The sequence below is a fragment of the Spea bombifrons genome, chromosome 3 (assembly GCF_027358695.1).
Source record: "Spea bombifrons isolate aSpeBom1 chromosome 3, aSpeBom1.2.pri, whole genome shotgun sequence".
In the NCBI taxonomy this organism is placed as follows: domain Eukaryota; kingdom Metazoa; phylum Chordata; class Amphibia; order Anura; family Pelobatidae; genus Spea; species Spea bombifrons.
This window is the reverse complement of record NC_071089.1, coordinates 26,144,521-26,168,773: the sequence shown is the minus strand read 5'-3', so window position 1 is coordinate 26,168,773 and position 24,253 is coordinate 26,144,521. Positions and strand designations below refer to the sequence as shown.

Below are 24,253 nucleotides of genomic sequence, written 5' to 3'. Positions count from 1 at the left end.
CTTCTATAGATTTGGGCTCTGTGCTTTGATCAGCGAGCAGGTGCCGACGTACTACTGTCCGGTGTATTTATAAAGATGCAGGAGGGATAACGCTGCAGAGTCTCCGGGTCTTAGTTTGAAGACCATCTCCGTAATCACAAATCGTTCCTTTAGGTGGAGAAGTGATTACAGTCGTTACCGTCCAAGTATTACTCGCACGTAAATCGGTTTTCTGAATTTTACTGCCCCCCCCCCAACAATCGCTACTGCTTGCAGGTGCAGGAAGTCTACATACTGCGATATATTCTTTATACATAGTGTCTATCAGGAGCACGTGTCAAAGTGCCAGGGGTGGCTGTAGGGTGCTAGGGGTCCTATTCTAAAAGGCAATAAAAACATTTGCACCAAACATGTATTACATTAGATATATTTATTTTAAGGAATCTTAAGGTTGCCTCAATCCCACCAAAAGCAGTGTCCGAATCATTGCATTTCCATTTTATTTATATCTAGCCAGTGATAACCTAAGTTATAGGTTGTGAGATACAGGGTGCATTATATGGCAAAGTGTAAAACTACAATTACTCTAAACCACCTGATTTCACTGTTACTGAGCTCTGATTCACGCTACAAAAAGAAAAGTAGCCAACAAATTGGTTTAAAAGAGCAAGCAAAATGTGAACCCCCTTAGCTAAGAATTCTCTCAGGTATTAGACACATTACTATTACTGGTCAGATTTCTTCCCTAATCATACAACCATAGCACGCTATATTAATTGATTTAATAAATAATACATTTTGAACAATGTTATCACCCTAGCAACCAGTGCAATATTACAGTCAATTAAACCATTTCATCACTGAAGCCCAACCGGTATGTTATGAGTTATCAGGGATACTTCTATCTACTAAGAACATTTATTGAACTTATTTTAAATTCTATCTATGAATTAAAAAAATGCAGAAATGATCAAATGTAAAAAAAAAAAAAAAAAAAGCAATGGAATAGTTGCACAATTCATCTGTAAACACTGATGTAATAAAATAGCCAAGAGAATTTGGTATACAGAGTGACACTTTTGCTTTCAGGAACATGGCAAGTTTCCATTTGATCTTTGTCTATAGTAAAAATCTACATATTTCTTTGGGGTTTGCATTTCTTTTGTAAATGTCACTTTGTATAAACAGTATTCATTTTCATATAATTCATAAAATGTGGGGAAGCTTCATTTGTCATTGTATTTTTTTTAATCAAAATGATTAGCGCGTTTTTCTTGCACCTTTATAGTATTCAGGAAAATACTGTGCTGGTACAGGAATATATAAATACACCTGTATGAGTTGTTTTAAGAGACAGTCACAGAGGATGGACCAGAAACAACCCTAAGCCCCCTTTCCCATCCTACCTCTAAAGCCTCATTTTTGGCAGTATTTATATCTTGCCCCATTTCAGCCATATGACTCACATAAGCCTTTTCATATTTTCCTGTTCTTTTGTGCATTTTGATGTGTAAAATATTCCTTGTTAAGTGTTGCACCACACCCATATTTTACTTGTACCCTTTGTGTAAACATCTCACTTCCTGAAGAATGTTGCCTCATTAACTTTTCTTTCTACTGCATCTTCAGCAGCTGATTTTGTTGTATCCACCCATTGTACCATCCTCCTGAATGTTATCAATTTACTGTCGGAGTGAACGCCATGCTTGGAAATCTACTTTTAAGTGTGGAGCCTGTAGTTTAAGTTGCCAACCTAGGAAAAGACCTCAAAGGTGTCTCTCAAACGGAAGCGAGACCACTAAGGTCTCAAAAGCATATGTGATGTCCCCCCCTCCTGCGTTGGCCCAATAAAAGGTATAAACATTAACTAAATACTCCAAATAGACCAATATAGCTATATCAATTTCCATTGAACCATAACCCATACGAGAATTACATGACTAGATTTAATGTACTTAAGGAATGTGTCAGTGTTGTGAAATTAAAGGATAATTCACTGTGACAAGAATTACCGTTCTGTGAGTGGCACAGCCGCTATTATGTGGAAACATGTCACTTGAGGACATTACATTCTATAAGATGTGCCTCTATGATGAAATCAAAGTATTGGCTTTGGTGGTTGCCTATAGGTCTCACTCAAGGCCATCATATCTGTATGTAATGATTGGTAAACACTGAAATAGCCTGTGCTTATGTGGTTTCCTTGTCGCATTACAATTGTTCACCTTATGAAGGCAACAGTGTTACCTTTACTCAAAGCACCAGGAACAAAAGAGAACCCAGTGTTTTTTTTTTGGGGGGGGGTAATCTGGTGTATAAAAAATAGTGACCATCTCCCATCATTATTTGGGCTGACAACAGATAGGAACATAAGCTGTACTTAGCTGTCAAAGACAAGTATTGGAAAGTGTAATACCTCAGATAACATGGTAAGTTGATGCAAAGCATAGGTACATGTAGCACACGATCACAGACGTGGTCATGTACTTACATTAACCTCATGCACACGTGATGCAAGAACACTACACTACATCATCATAATGCCACCACGATTCTCCCCGCGCCACCTACTACAAAATAAAATCACCAACAATATTGTATCTGGATAGTGCGTGCAATATGTGAAAAAGTGTATGTGTGTGACATACAAAATTATTGCCTTGAGTAACCTTTTGCCAGCCCTTTCTGACCTCCCTGTTTTAGCCCTGTGATATAGCCATACACAGTCCAGGTGTTCTATACTTTCTCTTGCTCTGGTTGGTTTATGTGACAAACGTGCAGGCGTTGTGCGCGTCTCAGCTGTATCGCCTTTAAGACTTGACATGTCAGGCATTGCAATTTTCTGTCAAAGTGGCCAATAGGATGACAGAAATCAAATGGTCCAACGACATCGTTCATTTACCCAGCCATCTGTTTAATGTTACACTATGCATTTTAGCAGGCCATAATATAATGAAGCCAGTGAAGCATACTTGGGTCTGATTATTTAATAAACATAGTTATTGACTTATAAAAGACAGTGTGGAGCAAAGCAAGGCTCATTGTGCACCATCATGCCGATGGTGTATGCTGTGCCATTGCAAAGTCTAACCACGCAACCAGAACAGTTCACCAGGGCAGGTTTTGCACTGACCTATCACTCACTAAACTACCCTCTTCTTCCTGTTGATATGAGGGAATTTTGGCCGCAAATATGTAACCGTATTAAAGAATGTAATTGTAAAATAGAGAATGACAAGAGAGCTTCTGAATGACCTGAGTCCTCTTGCTTCCTACACGTTATAGTAATGCACTTCGTATTCTTCATCGGTAACGCGATGTAGCAATAAGCGCGGGCGCATTAGGGTCACACGCGTCTAAGAGCCGACGGCACTTCCCGCGCTTTATTTATTTATTTATTTTGGCGCGCCCCTGCACGTGACGCCGCACGAGGGCAGGCGCGAGGCTCTCCTGCCGCCGGGAGAAGAAAAAAAAAAAACAATTGTAAACAATCCTCCTCGCGTCTCGCGTATCTGGAGTGGAGTTCTAAAAACCGAGGGGGGGGGGGAATCCCACGGGGTGTTGTCTCTGATAGGTTGCTCCTTGAATGGGGTGGGCTCTTGGGCGGGATTCCTCTGACGTCACAACGTGCAACCGCGCGCCCAGTGTCAGACAGTGTTGTAGTCAGTGTTCGAGTTGCTGGCTTACCGTTGGGATCTCTGTATGTTGTCCCGCACTGACTGCCGGCATTGTTTGTTTCGTGGTTTTGAACTGTATATCCGCTGTGCTTTGGCTTCTTGGCTCACATATCTCTCTCTATCGGAGGGGGCGACGATGAACCCTGACTTGTGAAATGTAAGTGTTGCCGCTACTGTTGCCGGTTGTTTTTGGTTGTTGTCATGCACGGCTGTGTTCCCGGCGGAATACAATGTTCACTCACTCGGTACAAAGCCCTGTGCCCGGCAGTGCTGATTGGCTACAGGATGGGAGAGCCGCTACCCCAAGGATTATGCCTAGTGCCGTAGCCAATCGGGGGTGAGTGACTGGACAGGGCCGTTTCACCTGTGATCGCTCGTGTTACCGTGTGGATGGATCCCGGGAGGAAGTCGTGACAGAGCTGTCAGATCGTTAAAGCCTTTGCTCGCGGCGTGCGTTGCTGTTTTGTTAGTGTTTTGGAAGTGAAGGAATCTCCCTGTGTGTTTGCAAACAGGCCGGTCTCTGACAGCAGAGGGACCCTTCCTGCCGCCAGTGAATGCTGCGCTGCTCTTTGTATACACTGCAGGTGACAGTGTTATGAAGTTTCGTGCCAGCAGGAGCCAATCCGCACCGAGCGCACACCAGACAAAGGCACGGGTTACCCTCCTTTATTTGTAGAGTCAAGAAGTGTTTGCTTAGAACAGGCTTTCCCCCTTGGCTTCTTTTTTTAACGATTTATAAATGCAGCCTGATCTAAGATCACATTAAGTTTATTCATCAACCACTCGCTGCAAACATATCATTCTAATGACATTTCATCATTGTCTTTTGTTTTATATCCTTCCCATGTTTTGCAGTCAGACATCGTGAAACTCTCTTATAAATGATGCTGCTCCTAGAACAATGGATTAGCTGTAAATGATATTGTTGGAATGATTGTATCACATGTCACTATTGGTGTTTTGCAGAAACTTAAGGGTTAAAGGCTGAAATCGTGTTATAACAGTGCAGAGGTTATTTCTCTATTCCCCCCCCCCGAAATTTTATTTATTTCCACTTTTTTCCCCATGGCTGTGATGAAATTTCCCAGCCAACTTTCCTTACAAAAAAATAAGTTATAGATGCTGTACTTGGCAGATGGTTGGCACGTCTTATTGTTGTCTTCTCCCTGGCACCACGCTCTTTAAAACTCTTCCCTTTACGTTGTTAAGCTGTGCAGTGCGTTGTAAACCAATACAGCAGTGAAAGGGTGGACGTTTCCTTTCCCTCCCCGTAGCGAAGCTCTAACACTCTACTATGAGCCTATTGTGACGCACTTACTACAACTCTGTTACCCCTGCCAAGCCTCTCCCAGACTTGCTGTGCTCAGCACTTAAGAGAACAATAGGGTTGGGAGAAGGAGTTTGGCGAGCCAGATCCAACCCGGAATCAGTGCGGTGCCTACAACCCCAACGGCACGGTGTATAATACAGCAGCCCCTCTCCTGCGCTGACCTGGAAAATAAGCCCATCAATATGTCAAAACAGCTGATGCAACTCTGAAAGCAGACCAACCGGCGACAACTTGGGCACTCTTACTCCAGAACGTTGTGTGAAGAAGGCAAGGGAACAAGCAAAGCGAGACAACCGCAGTAAAATGATAAAGATCGTGGCTATCTGCCCAGAACTTACTATTTTATTGGGCTTTTCTTTGACCTAATAAAAGTTGTGCAAGTGATTAGTGGGGACAAGGGAGCAGCGTGACAAATTAACACTACTTTTACCTAATCTGGTTTGTCGAGAAAAACCTTTTAGGCACGCTACTACTCAGGACGCTGAGTGCCAAATGGGCACGTTCCTCCGTAAAAACAAATGTCATTGCACCAGCATACAAAAAACACCCAAAACCCGGTGCCAGAAATAAGCTAAAATGACAGGGAAGTGCATTTAAGGGCAAACTGGACTGGTTTTCTTTCTTATTCTCCCCTCGTTGGCTTTCGGCTGTGTGTTTCACTCCGTTACATGCTGCTGGTTGCATTGACTTCAGTCTGTTAATGAGTTTTCTGTTAATTAGTGTAGCGTTGGGTATTCTTTTTTCATGTTACGGTATATGCTTCAGGTTTTGGAAACCTCTGGGATAGATGGACTCCAGACCTGTTATGCATTTTTTGGAATACGTCTTTAAAGACAGACTTATATACGCTATCTATTGAGCTTCTTTTAGTACTAATTAGTATTAATTTGAACTTGGCTATCTGTATAGAGGATGGTTGAATTTTTTTTCCTGTGTCAATAGCAATAGTGTCGCAAAAAGCTCGAAACAAATCTCCAATGTATAGGACAAGCCGTCCAGATCTTATCTGGAACCTTAGCAACCAATTAGGTTTTTTGCTAGTATTCAAATGATTATACTTTACTTTCTGTGGCTTTAAGATGAGTAAAAAAATGTTTTCTCAAGTGCCCAGAGTGTTTCATGTATATCATTCTGTGTACCGCACAGATCCCGGGTTACTGAACGGTGCATTCCCCGTTCGCATAAGCGCGTAGTATGAAATTGGTGTGTGCGTGTTTTTTTTTTTTTTTTTTTTTTCTTCTTTTCTTGTAACATGCTATCTCTTAAATCCATTGTAACCTTGAAAGGGTTAAGCTTTTGCCTTTCTTTTGTCTAATATGCTTTTATCTTCTAAGTCGCTACTGGCTCAGAGCGCAATAACTTCCCTCGAGTTCTCTCTTTTCCAAGTTGTCCAAAACACACACAACCTCTTGTACAGTCTTACACTTATCAGTTGGCAAGATGTAAGCAATTAAATGTTGGCCATGTTCTTTGGGCCCTAGAGTCCAAGCAGGGGAGGCAGTCATCCCACTTAGAACTCTACTAATCTTGAAGAAAAAAAAAAGACTAGTTAAAACTAGCCAAGGCAGCTCAGGTTATGAATCTTAATTATGAAATGCTTTGCTTCCTCGTTGGATTAATTGAAGCGTTTCACACTATCCTCAGGGGTTGTCTGGAATGGCTTTCTAATGGAAGTCAAATGGTTTTCAGGCTGCACATTTTCGCAGTAAATTAAGTCGACCCCTCCCTTCCTACTGTGGTTTGGGCCAGTATGGTACAGGAAGTGTATTTTTTCTTTATTTTCTGTATATATATATTTTTTTTTTTTGCCCGACTTGGTACATGTTGCCATAGAACTGTCTTAAGCTTCATCACACAGCGATGTTGGAGTTATGTCTGAACATGTCTGTCTTGGTTTACCTTGCAGAAATAAGAAGACCAAATGGCCAAACAACCATCAGTTTTGAGCCCTGGCAGTGACAGCGGAGAAGGCGGCCAATTACAATCAACCAGTAGACCCACTCCGTATCGTCCACTTAGATCAGGGGCCCCCACATCTCTTAACAGCCCTTTCCAAGGTATTCATACAGATGAGGGTGGAAGCTCCTCCGCCAGCACACCTTGGGGTACTGCTATATCTCCTTATAGCCCCAGTTCCTTTGCCAACAGATCCCCACACTGTATGTTGGTAAGAAGATCGTCCCTTGTATCTAAAACCTCAAGTGGCTATTTCTCATTTGAAGTGAGTCCTGCTCCTGTGGGTTGTGATAAAGCCACTCAGACGCCAAGTCCTCATTGCCAGGCTTTCAACCACTATTTATCTGCAATGGGTAAGTGAGATCTGGTACGCTGTGTTTTATAGCCCTTTGTTTTTTATGTGGTCAAACACCAATAATCGTATGAGGGAGGATGCTATTATAGGCTAGAGGTGATCCAGTGCTTTTGGTGTGTAGTATATCAACGTGTCTCAAGTGTATTCTAGCTCGATAAGAACTGTGCCCAGAAATAAGAAGATATAAAATTGCCACCTGAAATATGAAAGGATTATATAAAATGCTCATGTCCCCTGAATGCCTAAGCCTACCAAGTAATGCGGACTGCAATAACCTACAACCTGAAGTTCTAGAAATGCTTTATCTGATCGTGCAATGTACAATGTTCATAGTGCTTATGTGAATCCCCTGACTCATTTGCCATCCTCATCAACTGATATGTCTTAAACTCGTTATGTGTGGAGATGCCTGCATTCAGGACTGGCTTAATATCTAAGTTGACCTGGGTTTAAAGGCAATGTCCGGTCTGCCTTATGGGAAGTTTTTTTTAATCTTTTTTTATTTTTTTTTTGAAGCTCTAAAGTATTCTTCTGTTTAATATGCAGTCCTACTCCAAGATTCACAGCACTGATTTATAAAGATTAGACAAACAATATTAAAACCTGTAATTTCCTGCTGCTTTTTTATTTCAACTAGCAACCCCCCACTTTGTATGATTGTTACAGTGATTGGTATCGCATTCTAATTGTTCTTCATCCTGTTTGTTTCCTAATGCAATTGTATTTCGTTATTTCTCATTTGTGCTGCTTTTGCTGGTTTTTCTTGTGCCTGAAGGGATTTAATTTATTACACACACATTGCTTAACTCAGACTGTTTAACTGTGCAATAAACGGCTTTCTAAGCGTCTTCGATAAATCCAGAGTAGCAGTAGCCAACAGGTAGTTTAAATATATAATGCTTATGATCCTCATCCAGCCTATGAACGGCTTTGTACTGACAAGGTAGTCAATTGTCCACCGCTCAGCAGAGCTCCATAATGAACCCTTGTGTGCTAGTTTGGCTTGTTTAGAACCCGTAGTCTAAGTTTTTAAGACTTATTGTCTATAACATAGGGAGCACCTGATTGCATTAGTTTAATGTAACAAGTCATGCGTGTCTCCTCTTTTTTTTTATTTTTCTATTAATTATACAGCTTTGTGGTCTTTCCCAGTCTCTGATACTCCTTGTGAGAGGCTTTGATTATTTTGTTCACATAAAACAAAGTACTTTATGGGCTGTATCATTCCCTAAGCAATCATTGTGTTGGTTGGTGTCAAATTGGATCTTGCTATGGAAATAACGGAGTGTATGTTGGCGCTGGTTGTGAAGCCGTGAATATGACGATGCATGGATCTAGAAAAAACTGACCTCTGCCGTGGCATCTTGTTTTATTTCTAATTATGTGGTGTGTGTGTATATTCCACCTTTACAGCCTTGTCTACCCTTCTATGACAAGCTGATAACCGTGTTTGTTTCAGAGAAGAGCTGTGACTACAGCTGTGCGCTGCTCAGTGTAATATGCCCCAAGGAAAGTCTTTTGGCAGCACACTGCAGTTGTACCTTTTCAGGCTATTGCACAACTGATTGTGAATAAATGTTTACTGCTATGTAAAGCGTGTGACTAGAAGCGTTAATGGCTGTGCAAAGCCTAGTAGTGGTGTCTAGCGGGGAGTCCTGCCATGTATACGTTGTAAACTACCCAATTATAACATGGATTTCACTGCCCTTCTCCCCACCATACGGATAAACTTACATGACATGAACAACACTAATACTACTGTCTAGTGTTCTTTCTCTCCCTGTTTGCACATGGGGTGACAGGGGTAACTTGTCTCCTGTTCACTAAAGGGCATGTGTGATACTTACTGCCAGCTGGCTGTAGTTTAAGTTTGTGTTGCTCGTTGGTAGGTCTGCATTGGACAGTAAGCTGTCGGTGTTATGACAGTCAGTAGAATATTTTAACCCGTTAAAGACCAATGACATGCCAGGCATGTTGTGCAAAAACAGTCCTTTAACAACCAAAGACTTGCCTGACATGTCATGGCATTAAATAAGCTTAGAAAGTGATCTAAGATTGCTTTCTTCGCTTAAATATTATTGCTGTAATACCTTGATGTCGAGGCATTCAGCAACACTGAAATCTGCAGCAGGGTCACTGTGTGGCTCCTCCCCGAGTGTCAACGTCCGTCATATACTGTATGGCTGCGGGCGCCTGATTTAAGAGAGTTTAGGAGGTGATCAAGGAAATTGAAAAACTGAATTGCACATGTCCCAAATGTGGCCTTTTAGGTCCCAAACCACCGGACAAACCCATGCATGGGTGGTATTACTGTACTTGGGATGTTGTGTGACAGTGACCAGGAGCTATAAATTCATACCTGAAGTACAATTTGTGGGGGAAAAAACAATTGAATTACCGTATTGGCTCGAATATAGGCCGCACTTTTTCCCCCCACTTTAAGTCTTTAAAGTGGGGGTGCGGCCTATATTCGGGGCGCCGGGCAGGCAGCGGGGTTAGGATACAGATCCCCCGCAGCGGTGCAGGGGACCTGCATCCTACTCCCCGATACGCTCAGACAGCCTCCCCTGCCAGCACTTCCCACGGGGGGGGGGGGTTGGGTGCCGGCACGGGAGGTTGTCTAAGCGTATCGGGGAGTAGGATGCAGATCCCCTGCACCGCTGCGGGGGATCTGTATCCTAACCCCGCACGATGCGTTTTACCTCTGCCCCCCCCCGACTTACCGGAGCAGACTCCCGGGTGTCTTGCAGGGGCAGCGGGGGACATCTACGCAATACAACTTCTGGTGCCCGATACGCTTAGAGAACCTCCCGTGCCGGCACCCCCCGGGGGGGCAGAGGAGGACAGTGGTAGCATATCTCGGGGAGGGAGGACAGTGGCAGCATATCTCGGGGGGGGGGGGCAGAGTGGCAGCATGTTTTTTTGGTGCTTTTTTAAAGAAAAAAAACTTTCTTTAAAAAAGCAAACTTTTAGGGGGCGGCCTATATACGGGGGCGGCCTATATCCGAGCCAATACGGTACTACCACAAAGTTTGAAAAATGCTGGTAGTAGAATTAGTGCATGGAAAGGGTTAAAATGCCAGCATTTGAAATACTGTGGGTTGTTATATCAGAAAATATTTGGTTTGATGGAGTAAATTGAATTGGCCAGCTGCAAATATGTCCAAAATAGGACATGGGGACAAGATTACCAGATTTGTGGAAAAGTTTTAAAATAGCAAAACATAATTTTTTTTTTTTTGTATAGGAAATACCATTTATTTGATCATATCGTATAAAATTTTAAGTGATAAAGTGATAAAAACTGATTAAAAGGAAAAGAGGGTCCTGCTCTTGGGAGCTTACAACTTAGTCTGTGGTTGAGGGGGAAGTGAAACGGTATGAGAGGACGGGGATGGGTTGCTTGAGTCAGGATGACCTGTAGAAGTTCTTGTTCGTTCAGATGGCTTGATCAGGATGCTAAATGAAAGTGTTGAGGTTGTGCGCTTTTGAGGGAGAAAGACGGCTGGTACAAGGAAGGAAATTCCAGAGAAGTGGTACAGCAGGGGTGAAATCCTGAGTGCAGGAATGCGAAGAGGTGATGATGGTAGAAGAGAGATGTAGGTCAAAAGAGGAACGAAGAGGTCGGTTAGGGGTGTATTTTGATAGGCTAGAGAAATAGGGGGCTCTGTTGGTCAGGGTCAGTAGTTTGAATTTGATTCTGGAGGGCATGGGAAACCAACGTACCGATTGGTACAGAGGAGCGGCAAAATGGGCAAAAGTGTGACGCAGGTTATAACTGGCCAGAGACTAACTACATTCGTAGCTTTTGCTTGTAACACAAAGTGGTGGTTTGTCTACAAAGTTACGCGTGTGGTAGAAATACTGAGCAGTCATCTGGACGCTGGCCTTAAGATAAGAGTAGAAGTGAAGATAAAATATTGCATGTCTGTTAGCATTGACTTTGCAGGCATTGTGATGTTATTTCTAGCAGGTGAATGAGGTAAACCCAGAAGTGGGATTATTCCCCTGGGCTGATTTGCTCTTCACTACACACAATAACATTGTCAACACTCACTGCAGAGATTCTTATCTGCATTGTCAATCATTTAACGCTTACCCACCTCCTTTCAATGTAATGACAATACTTTTCTGTATGCAGTGGTGTGCTAATGGGAATGGCTTTTTTTTTTTTTTCTCATGGCCAATTCATACAATCAAACGAAAAATGCTCACCTGCAGAAAAGCAATGCATGCAATTTGTATCCCAGCAGAGTAGATATTATCTATTACACATCTTAAGGCTCCCTGATCTTTAGATTATATCATAGTCAGGGCCACCTATAGGCAAAGTAGGCGCTCGCGGTCACTTCATGGGAGGCAGGCTGCAGCTGCGGTCATTCAGTAAGTGCGGCCGCGGCTCGCGGTCACTATGGGGAGGAGTGGGAGCGAGCCAGTCGGTTTTGAGTGGATGGGTGGGTGTGGGAAAAGGGGAGGGGCTTGTGGGGGTGGTGCCAGGGGGCAGCAAAATTATGTTTTGCCTAGGGTGGCAAAAAACCTTGCATCAGCCCTGATCATAGTGCTGGTCTTTAGTGCTGGTCTTTAACTCCAGAGTTCCTGCAGAAATCACAAGGATAGCTCGTCACCGAAGGAAGCTGAAAGCCTGTCCTGTGATCCCCCGAGCTCTGTGCGGATGTGGCCGTAGAGAGTAAATTAATGTTTGATTTTATGATGTTAACGTTCAGGCAGGACGATGTGTGTTATTCTGTTGGTTCTAATATAATTTCACAAATGAATTAATGCTTTCTTGATGAAGCGTAAATTCAGACGAGCCAAATGAGATAATCCAGGATCTGTACTCTTATTACATACTTAGTAGATAACAGGTGCATGAATCTGTCTCTTATTACTTACGATTCTAAACCAGTACTCATTGTATTTATTTTGTCTTCTATGACCTAGCTTTAACTTATGCAGAAAGCTAGTGTGTTTGTGTGTATAATATACCGTATTTGCTCGATTTATAAGACGAGGTTTTTTTCAGAGCAAATGCTCTGAAAAATACCCCTTGTCTTCTAATCGGGGTCGTCTTCTAATCAGGGGACCTGGATCCTCCTGCCCCCCCCCCATTTAACACCCCCCACACACACACTTACCGGTGCTTTCCTGCTGTATTGCCGGGGCGGCGGGTTGACATCTATCCGCGTAGGCGACGTCCGCTGCAGCCGGAAGGGGGTGTGGCTAGCAGCGGGGGTTGTCTGCGTCCGTCGCGTATACCTTCCCCGACTCTCAGAGATCTCTGACAGCCGGGGAAGGTATGTGCGACGGACGCAGACAAACCCCCGCTGCCAACTCCACCTCCTTCCGGCTGCAGCGGAAGGAGACGTCAACCCGCTGCCCCGGCAATACAGCAGGAAATTGGAAGCACCGGTAAGTAAGTGTGTGTGTGTGTGTGTTAAATGGGGGCATAGGGCATTTCTGGAATGCCTTATACCCCTATATGCCACTCTGGCACTTAGGGGGTTAAAAGGCATATTATGGGGCAGAGTGGCATATAGGGAGGTATAAGGCATTTCAGGAGGCAGAGTGGCGTTAAGGGGGCATTTAATAGAGCACTCTGCCTCCTGAAATGCCGTATACCTCCCTATATGCCACTCTGCCCCATAATATTCCTTTTAACCCCCTAAATGCCAGAGTGGCATATAGGGGTATAAGGCATTTCTGGAGGCAGAGTGCTCTATACAATGCCTTTTAACTCCCTTAATGCCACTCTGCCTCCTGGAATGCCTTATACCTCCCTATATGCCACTCTGCCCCATAATATGCATTTTAACCCCCTAAATGCCAGAATGGGATATAGGGGTATAAGGCATTTCTGGAGGCAGAGTGGCACATAGGGGGTCAAAAGGTATACCATGGGGCACAGTGGCATATAGAGGGTTAAAAGGCATATCATGGGCCACAGTGCCATATTGGTGTGGCAAGCCTGGGGGCAGATGTGCGTAACTGGGGGACAGGTTGGAAAATACAAGGAAATAAAAACAAAAAAAAATATTTTTCTCAATCATAGCTTTTATTAAAAAATTTTTTACATGAATTAACATTTACTGGTAAAACTTTTTTCCTTTTAGGGTCGTCTTATATTCAGGCTTTTTCTTTTTTTCCTAAGTTAATATTCAGATTTTGGGGGGTCGTCTTATAATCGAGCAAATACGGTATATATCTTGTACATTCATAATATACATGCAGGGGTTAACCTTTCATTATTTGTAATGTTTACCTATCCAAATATAATCAGCACTCTTTTGTGTCTATAGTCTCGTTTATAGAAATAAGAAGAAATTGGAGGGTTTAATGTGCTTTTTAAAGGAAGCAGAGGAAGACACCACCCAAAAAAGAAACATGACATTAACGGCTCTGGCAGCTTTTCTACATGTGAATCTGGACTGGAGTGTGTTTTTTACTTCTAAATGCTTTTTTTGGGTTGAGGTGGCTACCAGGTCCTGTCTTGGCAACAGACATCCCAGGCAGGTGCCTGAATCGCAGGGGTGCCAGGCAGTGACAGTTACAGGTGGTGGCAACCCCTGTAACATTTGGGGACCACACTATTTCCTCGCCCGATATCCCTCCTTTCTCAGAGTTTGGTAACATGAGAGCATCAATGTGTTCTGCAGCTCTAAAAGTTACAATAATGTTTGGGGGAAAAACAGCTTCTGCGGATCCTTGAGGTTTTCCCTAAATTGTCTAAACGCGATAATTGTGTAAAGACATGGAATAATGTAGAGGGAGACACTGAAGAGGACCCTTGATCGTAGATATGGTCTAGAGCCGGCCCTGACCCTGTTGCCACCCTCTGCCTCCTCTAAGCTTTGTCGGTAGGCAGTACTGTTGTAGCATGTGGATACTGTCTGTCACGGAGAGTGCTCGGCCTTGGCTGTTGTGCATACTTGGAAGGACACCGAGATTGGGTATGTCTAGAAACGGGTATGTCTAGAAGCTCGTCATTCTTTTATTTTGTGTCTTAAATGTTGGAAACCTCTAGGCTGGATGTCTAGCCAGTCCATGAACATGTGAAACAAGCATAGCCGGGGAACTATAAAAGCAATACCATGAACTAGTAAGCCACCCGGGAGTCATGACACATGTCTTCTGCTGTAATGATAGACATTGATTTTGACGCCCTTATTTAATAAATGGTGAAGGAGAACTCAAATTTATTTATCTGTCCCGTCGCACTAGGTTCATGCTAACATCTTAAAGTGGATCCAGTTGGGTCTCCGGTGTCAGTCCAAGGACAACACAAAAAAATTAATTTCCTGGAAGTAGACTCCATGATTTCTTTCTTTCCTTACGGATTACAATCACATGTGAGTCGGCATTGAACACTAAATCTTTTACAAAAAAAAACCTGACTAACATCAGACCCAGCTGGCATGTCTGGCCATAGGGCCTGTCTGGGGGTCAGCATAGAGCACTGGCTACTCTAATGGAAATCCTTTTTTCTTGAAGGGCATATTCTTATATCAAAACACCTGAAAGAATGATCTTGGTGGCTGAAAGCCTTTTTGACTAATTTCGTTGTGCTTTCGTTGTTTTATAGAAGATTCAGCTGTAATGTATGTTCTGATTTGCCCCCCTTTGGGGCAACACAATCAAGGGGGGGTTACACTGCCCCCCACCAATTCCATAGGAGCTATTAACCAAGTATACTTTGCTTTAAATAAAGTAGTATTATAGATGAGTGGCACTTGTATTACACTTGTTCTGAGTCGGGTGGGGGTACGGAGTGGGGGATACAGCTGCTGGCAGCTCCTCAGCATGATTTATGAGTTGTGGTGTTCCTTTCGAGCAGCTGTTTCTGAGCGAGGTCTCTGAATTAATGTAACTGCCCGGGCTTGTCACGCACACGTGCAGTAAGAAAAGAAAACCTACACGGCTCTGGTTACCCGTCGATGCCAAGGAAATGTATTTAGATACTCTTACTAAAGTTTCCCCAGCTAGACTGTGAGCAGACAATCCATGGACTGCAAAGTTGTTTAAAGCCCCCTTTATTCTCGCAAGGCCTGTGTCCAGAATGAGCTTGGCATTAACCCGTCATATATGTATGTGTCTGTGTTTTGCCGAACCCAACGAAGGATGTCTGACATTTTTATGAAGTCTCCTATTTTCTGTTAACAGGTTCACAGTTATTACTGCTTACATAATGCCGATTTTGTATTTTTATGTGGCCTAATTGCCAAACTAGATGCCAGGTTGCCATGGTGACTATAAATTGCATTGTGTACACATGCACCAGCTCTCTATAGAGCCACTTCATGTGTCCTTCAACCAGCTCCATATAGAGTTAGCTTTTGTTTTCTATGAGCCGGTATGAGGCATGACCTTCCCAGGACCCTGCAGTGGTAGCTTCTGGCTTGGGTGACTTGTGGCTGGATCCTGCCATACGTTGCCATCCGTAATAATCCTCACGGGGTTGAGGCATATCAGGCAAACGTTTCATGGCAAGGCACATTGATATTGGTGCCTATGAGGCATTTACTGAAAGATGCCCCAAGTGTTTGGTGTACACTTTGGTGTAATTGTTATGCTGGGAATGGTCATTGTCTTTGTCTAGATAGCTATTAAGACAGGGGTCGACAAATTTGGTTTGGACCTAGAACGCAGCCAAAAAACGTTTAAAAAAAAAAAAAAAAAAAAAAAAAATAATTAATTTTTAGTACCACAGAAAGTCCTTTCCGAAAGCCTCAGATTTTCACTATCAACCACTTAACCACGACATTAATTTCCTGAATTACTGCACTTTAATGATGTGAAGTGACTGTTGCAGCAGCGAGGAGCTTGCTGGCCGCAGCATGGGATACGATCAATAGCTTCTGACACTAGACTTGCCGTAGGATGTTTTGATGGGTTTTCTGGCACCAGAAAGCCGAGCGCGTTTATAAAGTGTTCAGATGGGGAAGGAGAGCATTTCCTCGCTCTGCTGAACTCTGCTTAGCTTCTTTTTTTTTCTCTCTCTCTTTTGGTCTGAATTGCTTTCTCGGCTTTCAGAATGTTTCCACTCCAGATCATAAACATCGCTCTGAATGAATCTCTGCTGCCAGTAACAGAGAATCACATGAGACCCGTGCCTGATTTAACCTCGAAGGCTGGTCAGATCAGGTCCTACAGCACATCAGACATGCTCTCCAGCCAAGTTTCTGTGGCCTTTGGCTCAGTCTGAAATTAGAGGAGGCCATGCATGTTTTGGATTTCCCTGACACTCCAATGTTGCTTTTTCTACGTTGAATAAATGTGTTGCTCTTTCAGTAGTAAATCTTAAATTAAAATAGTTTATTTGTATGTGGCTCATCTCTGTTGATAAAGGTATGTTTTATATACAGAGAGCCCATATAAATACATACTGGAATTGTTAGGTGAGCCCCACTGCTCTGTGTGATAGCGACATGTTTTATTTCAAGTTTGAGTTACTAGAAATAGCACTGTATTCTAACTCATCAGTATGGAAGAGGAGAAGCAGGAGAACAACACTGGTGTGTTTTAAAAAAGGAAAAAATATATCTGGGCACATTATTCCTGTTTTATAATAAGAAAGGAAAGCCTTCACTACTGGCTCATGAAGCGACTACCCCGGAAGTGGGACAGCGCCAGGTAGTTGGACCTGGGAAGTTCCCAGGTATTTTTTGGCATAAAATAACATATTGCAGGCTTTATCACTTGCATGACTTTGGGGAAACAAGTCTCTCTAACTCGATTCTTGCATTTCCAGTAATTATAGAAAGTCACATAAGCCATTGAAACCTCAGATGTCTTTGTCTAAGGTTTACACCTATCTTGGCCCAATAAAAGATACCAACTTCGCTGAGAGACTTGATCTTCTCTTTGGCTAAGATGGCTATATCCCCCTTTTTTCTTAGAAAGCAGTAATCCATACAGTTTCCACAGTAATTTTGTGGAATATTTAACTATTACCCAAATGGAACAGTTACTTATTTACTTTTACATTTCTTTATATAGCTTAAAAGCAGACAAACCAGGACACGTATAACAATGATGCTGTAGATTGTAAGCTTGTTTGAGCAGGGCCCCCCTCACCGGTTTCTGTAAGTCAACTTGTTATCCTGTATATTACTTATGTCCTGTCCACCCATTGTACAACGCTATGGAATACGATGACGCCGTATAAAAACAATAGTAATTAAAACCAACGTTTGTGGATGTCAGAGCTAAATAAGCGGTCAGATCAGCATAAGAGAGCTGGAGCAGAAGGAAACTATATAGTGACTATGTCTATAGTCTATGGCGGTGTTTTTTTTACAGGTTTAGTCACTAAACTGGATTGAACACCAAGCTTACTTTGTTTACTTTGTGTAATGAAAGGCCAGTCACAATGAGCGTCTCCTGCAACAACGGGTGTGTATGAATAATGCATAGTTAAATCGGTGGGAAGGTTTACAAAAACTTCCAGTATTATACGTTATACAAGGGCAACCTGTCCCTTTTTGCATGAAAATCTCACTGAATATGACCCCACAATAGCAATTTGTAAAGGGGTTTTATACTATCATTTATATGAAGCACAACAAATCAGTATGTTTGTAAAGATTAAACCCATTGCTGTGTGCGTGTGCATATTCAGTATGTTTATTATCTCAAATGACTGTCTTAGAAGTTTTCATTTTTCTTTTAGTAAAAATTCAGGTTCTTATTACAAAATATCAATGGTTAACACAACAATAAAGCTTGCACATCCTGGCGATGAAGTAATAACCCGTGCTGCTGATCTCCATGGCCTGACTAAACGGCCAACTACAGGATTAAAGGAGATTCCAACTTAACCACAAGTCCAGCAGCTCAGACATCGTCTAAATCATTGGTTGCCCCACTTGTTTTTAAGCTACTTAAGACACCTTTCCCCATGGTATAGACATGAGGTGAGCTTTTTGTTGTATAGGACTGTGAAGTATGGGGTATGGAGGTTGGGTGGTAAGTGATCTGATGGTTGGGCCCGAGTTTGCTGGACACCCTTTTTGTTATAATACTGGGTCTATATAAAACTTTTTTCATTTGTGAAGGAATGTGTTTTGAAGAATGTGTTTGTATGAATGTGTGTGTTTCGTAGTAGTGTTATACAATGTTTTTGAACAAAGTTCTATTTCTTCAGTTGTTTGGTGTTCTGTTTAACCTGCGATCCCTCTACTTATGGCTATTCAATAGATGGCAATTAAGCGAGCATTTCTTAAGGGTATATTTGTTTTGTTTTGGTAAATTGTGAACTACTTGACACTTTCTATTGATACTGAGATTTAAACTCTCATCATCAGAGAATATTACATATTGTAACCATTTATTTATTTATTTATTTTTTTCAGCAGCTGCCCGGCTTCCCATTGAGCCACATAACATGAGTCCAGAAATCTGGATCGCACATGAGCTTCGTCGGTTTGGAGATGAGTTTGATGCGTTGTACAATCCAAGAAGGGTAGGAGAATTGAATGCTCATTTTATGCCCCCCCACCCCACCCCACCCCACACACCTGAACAAGAAAGCCAGAAATTATAGAGAAAAGAATAGCATGTAGTTGGGGGTCTCCCTGCACTTAAACTATTTTTTGTGCATCTGCCATTTAAAAATGACTGAATAAATATACAGCACGCGCGTATATACTGAATATCCGTGTGTGCCGTATCTTTTCAAGCAGAAGAGCAGGAAAACACCGGTCACTTTTGTTTAACGCATATATTGATCTTGTTATATCATAACACGTGAAACACGCTTACATTGGGAAAGCCACTGGTGCAGTAAAGTTTTAGCAGAAATCTGAATTAAACACTTTGACAGAGGACTTGATACAGGAAGTATTTTTCTGTAAATGTCACATAGTGCTGCTAAACAGCTCTTTTTCTAAAAAGCATTGAGTACGCATTATGTATTATCTGCTTCTTGGAAGAGTCGGCGAGATTCTAAGATTTGTTTTCCGTTAGCGAGCAGTTTATTATATGCACTTAATTCAATTTATCACCGTGTCCAATCCGTTCTCTTCAGCCTCCTCTAGCTGTATATTACATTTTATATGTACCGTTTTAAGAATATAATGTATTCACATAAAGTATGGTTGGCTAAAGCTGATGGTCGTTGACCCCCAGCATCCCCACCTCGCTCCAAGGCTAGGTAAATGTTAACCTACATTCTGAAAGCCCAGTAAAGCTTTGCATCCGGGGTCTGACTTGCACGCATCCTTCTACTGCGGAAGAAACGTATTGTGGCCGGTAACGCAAAAAAAAAAAAAAAAATCTGTTTTCCTTGCTTTTTGAAACAAATAACACTGTTTCAACACTTATGCTTTTATAACAGATGCATTAGAACATTGAAAACATAAGAATGCAGGTGTGTATGTGTATATCAAACGTTTATGTGACCTTTCGGTTGCAGCTCACCACCCTATAGATGTATAGAAAACCCAGAATACACTTAAGCTTTATGTGCGCAGATTTTGTTTAATGTTAAATATCAGTACCTATGTTATGTCTTTCTTTGTAGAAAGTGATTTACTACATCCACTGTATATGTTAAAGGAATTGTTAATAATTTATGTGATGTGGCATGAAATTCAACTTAAGTAAGCCATAAGCCAATTGTTTTCCTTTAATATGTGTTTTCTGAAGCACTTTTTTTTTATTAGAGAGAGATCCATCTTCACAATAGTTACAGTCCACTAAACAATACCTAATTATACTCCCCAGAATGCTTTCATAACTCTGATTTTAATCTGTTTTGCAAAAAAAAAAGTATTGCGGTACGTGGACTAACGAGATGTGTGCTGTTTAGATCATTTTAGTGACCTAGAGTAGGTTTGAGTTAAGGAGCTGCTAACGATACCCTGGGAATACGAATGAAATGGTGTTATTTGTGGCATGAGAAGTCCTATATAGGTGTATGCTGGAAGAAAAGGGTATTTACATCTAAGTGTCAGGCTTTTTAAGGCCTTACTTGAGGCATCTAACTGTCTCGCCCTCTGGTCTGTCATTTACAAAGTGTATCGGGTTCAGCCGTATCGGATACATGATCAGGAAGAGAGGGATAGCGATCTATACAGATGTATTTACAATGTCTTACAACCTAGGAGGATCTATACAGATCTTTTGACTATACAGCACCATAGTATATATTCACTAAAGGAAAACTTTTTGCCCTACTCCAGCAACAATGTTTGACAAGAATATCTTCAAGATCTCCGAAAACCTGCTCACACTTGATTTAAAACCCAATGGTGAAAGTGTCTATGACCCACAGACCCCCGCACCTTTACTGGGGGCGCAGGAGTTGCCAAGGAGTGCTATACTGATATCTTCACTGCATAAATGTATTCAAATTCAGTTATAAGAAGTCTCATTAGCTCACATGGTGAGCCACGCCACCAAAAGCCACGCTGCCTATGAGTCCATGATCTTCCATTATCCCTGTTGAAATGAAGCCCAGTAGGTGCTGAGCTGCTCCCTGCGTAGGTGCACTAACTGGAAACTATTCATTGCAAAAACACAACTTGGGCACAAAAATAGATCTGCTTTGAAGAATATTAAATGAAAACTAAAAATTACCCCCCCCTTAAAAAAAAAAAAAAATCCAAAAATATTTACTGTCCAATGAACCAGTCACATTTAAAGTTTGTGTCAAATAAGGCACTTGATACATGAACACATTATCAAGTAATTTCATGTAATAAATCTCCAGAAACTTACCGTGTTATGTTCATGGTCTGGCTCTGGTTGGGATGTCATTAAATGTTCTGCCTCTTGGTGGTAAAAAGTTACTGTGTAGCATTATCCATGATCCAAATGTAGATATTGTTTAATAATCTGTTCTGGGTAATGCTTGACCGTATCTGTTGATTGTCACCTTAGCCATTTTCTTTATTTCGTCCTGAAATGCAATACAAGAAACTAACTTCCTCTTGTATAGTTCTTAGAGTGGAAATTAACAATCCATTTAACAATGCCAGGCTTAATGCCTTACGTTTTAGGGTTTTTTTTTCTTTTTCTATACATAAGGAAAATCTCATATAATGTGCGGTAATTATTTACCTGCAAAAAGTTTCATTGACAAACCCACAAAGGAAAACTACTGTTGCCCTCTTATGTTCTGACTGTTCTTGCCACTGATTGGCTGTTTGAAGCAACCAGTCAGTGGCAGGAAACCAATCCTATAGAAATTCTTAAAACAACTTTCCTTTTTTTTATGTATTTATTTTTTTAAGGCACAGTCCCTCCTATGAGACCCAATGGCTATTTTTTTCACTACAGGTTTTTAAAGAAAAAAAAAATGAACCACAAGACGCACAAAAAAGAAAATCCCTCAATGAATGCAGCCTTTATTTGTAGTCTTTTATCAGGTTTCATTAAATGTGTTTATTTAAAATTCAGTTATAGGAAGTCCACTTAGAAGTTTTGATGTTTTTATGAAATATATATATATATATATATATATATATATATATATATATATATATACCGTATTGGCTCGGATATAGGCCGCCCCCGTATATAGGCCGCACCCTAAAAGTTTGGTGCTTTTTTAAAGAGTTTTTTTTCTTTAAAAAAGCACCAAAAAAACATGCTGCCACTCTTCCCCCCCCCCCCGAGATATGCTACCACTGTCCTCCCTCCCCGAGATATGCTACCACTGTCCTCCTCTGCCCCTCCCCCCGACTTACCGGAGCAGACTCCCGGGTGTCTTGCGGGGCCGGCGGGGGACATCTACGCAATACAACTTCCGGTGCCGGAAGTTTTGTACGCGTATTGCGTAGACGTCCCCCGCCGGCCCCGCAAGACACCCGGGAGTCTGCTCCGGTAAGTCCGGGGGGGGGACGGTCCGCACGATGCGCTTAGACAACCTCCCGTGGGAAGTGCTGGCAGGGGAGGCTGTCTGAGCGTATCGGGGAGTAGGATGCAGGTCCCCTGCACCGCTGCGGGGGGGATCTGTATCCTAACCCCGCTGCCTGCCCGGCGCCCGGGACTGCATGTCCCGGGCGTCGGGCGCTAGACCCCGAATATAGGCCGCACCCCCACTTTAAAGACTTAAAGTGGGGGGGAAAAGTGCGGCCTATATTCGAGCCAATACGGTGTGTGTGTATGTATGTATATATATATATATATATATATATATATATATATATATATATATATATATATATATATATATATATATATATTTGTATTAAAATAAAAAAAAAAAAACAATGTTACACAACTCTCTCTCTCTCTCATTGCAGGGCTTCCTTAATCATGGACGTCAAGGACCGGACCACGACCAAGTTGTAATCCTACGGGTGCTGCGCTACATCATAAGATTTATTTGGAGGATGCAGTGACTGGCCTTAGTGGATTGATGAAGGAGAACTTTCTTTTGTAACATTTTCTTTTTCCTTTGCTTGTTTCTTATTGGAGGCACAAAGCATTATCAAAGATTGAATAACTATGCAACTCCCAGTGGAAAGAGAAACTTTTACATTGTATCAGTATCTAGATACTTTGATTAACTTAATAGTTAATCATTCATGGATCTATTTTGTTGATGCTATTTTATAGAATAGACAGATGTATATTTTATGTATATAAGAAAATGTCTTGGAATTTTTTATGCATCCATCTCTGACCTGTGGACATCATTCAATGGTGAGCCTTTAGAACCACAGCAAATGTGAGACGGTGAGGCTATGGCACAAGCGGATGTTTTTTGAAGACCTAACCTGGGTGCCAATTTTGTTTCTGCACAAACCAATTTTATACCAGATTGTTCTTGGGTTTTAACAGAACATTGCTCCAATATGTTTACCTTTTGCTCATAGGTACCATGCTAAAAGCAGTGGGGCTGGCTCGTACGGGCAGTAAAGGGACCATAGGTTTGCCGGTGGGACCAACTGTTTTCATATGCATTAAACCAGTGCTATTTAGGTGCTGATTCTTCATCTGGTGGTATTGTGTGGTGTAGCTGGTAATGTCAGTGGCCACCATGTTGTACCGCAGTAGAATAACATTACTTTATCTGCCCTCTGCCAATTTGCATCCGTTCCCATTTGGTAGAGCAGTGATCCACCTACGCAGGTCATATTTCACATCCATCGCTCCTTGCCTCCTCCCACTGCGGTGGAGATCTAGATCTTAACATATTAAGCCCTTCTATGCAAACATGCACTTTTTCCAGGATTCATGGGACTCTTTTGTTTGTTCGCTTTTCCTTTGACTCCACTCAGCAGTATTGTCCTTTTCTCTTCTATATGTGGACAGATACTGTCCGGAAACTCTGCAGGGATGTATTGTTCTTTGTCTCTGTTTTAAAAACTACTAGTCTTTGTGTATTCCAAAATGAACTAACCTGTGCCATTAGCCTTTGAACCTGGCAGCAGCCTTCTGGATTGTAGCCTACAGCTTTAGCAATTACAATTTAATTAACAATTTAAGCTCTTACAGCTATAACAATTGTATGTATTTCATATTTTCAAAGCGACTTTGGTATGGGAACTTATCCTGGTGCATGGTTCAAATGTGGTCTTCTCTACATGGTAACCGATGTAACACCTAAACGAGCAAGAGCGTTCTGTAGGTTGCTGTAGTGAAAAGACCACTTCTGAAATTTTATACCAGAATAACTTCTTATACATAGCCTGAAAGGCAAAACATATATCACATAAATATAATAGTTTAAGATGACCCAATTATCTTTGGTATAACTCTCATAAGTGACTACTGCTTTAAGTATTTATAATTCGGATATTCCCCTGGGAGAATACGTATCATTTTTTTTAACCATTTTTTTTTAAGGAAATGACTAGAAAAATGTGGCCGATCACATTGTACTCTTACAGCCAAGGAACTATTTTGCATATGTAAATCTTTTCTTCAAATGATAGGACTTTTTTGTAAATTTACACTTTTTTTTAGCTATATTGGTAAAACTTATAAATTGTATTATAGCATTGTTAA

The 24,253-nt window shown here is 41.7% G+C and overlaps 1 protein-coding gene across 1 annotated transcript; it reads left to right on the top strand.

Moving 5' to 3' along the window:
• Positions 1 to 3,600: 3,600 nt before the first annotated feature.
• Positions 3,601 to 23,655, top strand: BCL2L11 (BCL2 like 11). Its single transcript, XM_053460799.1, has 4 exons — positions 3,601 to 3,813; positions 6,893 to 7,295; positions 18,649 to 18,755; positions 22,543 to 23,655. Exons 2-4 carry the CDS (start codon positions 6,908 to 6,910, stop codon positions 22,639 to 22,641), a joined length of 594 nt encoding a protein of 197 aa, XP_053316774.1. The 5' UTR covers positions 3,601 to 3,813; positions 6,893 to 6,907; the 3' UTR covers positions 22,642 to 23,655.
• Positions 23,656 to 24,253: the final 598 nt, after the last annotated feature.

Coding starts and splice junctions, on each gene's coding strand:
- BCL2L11 (XM_053460799.1), top strand. CDS start 6,908: ATGGCCAAACAACCATCAGTTTTGAGCCCTGGCAGTGACAGCGGAGAA. Junction 7,296..18,648: donor CCACTATTTATCTGCAATGG/GTAAGTGAGATC, acceptor TTTTTTCAGCAG/CTGCCCGGCTTCCCATTGAG. Junction 18,756..22,542: donor CGTTGTACAATCCAAGAAGG/GTAGGAGAATTG, acceptor CTCTCATTGCAG/GGCTTCCTTAATCATGGACG.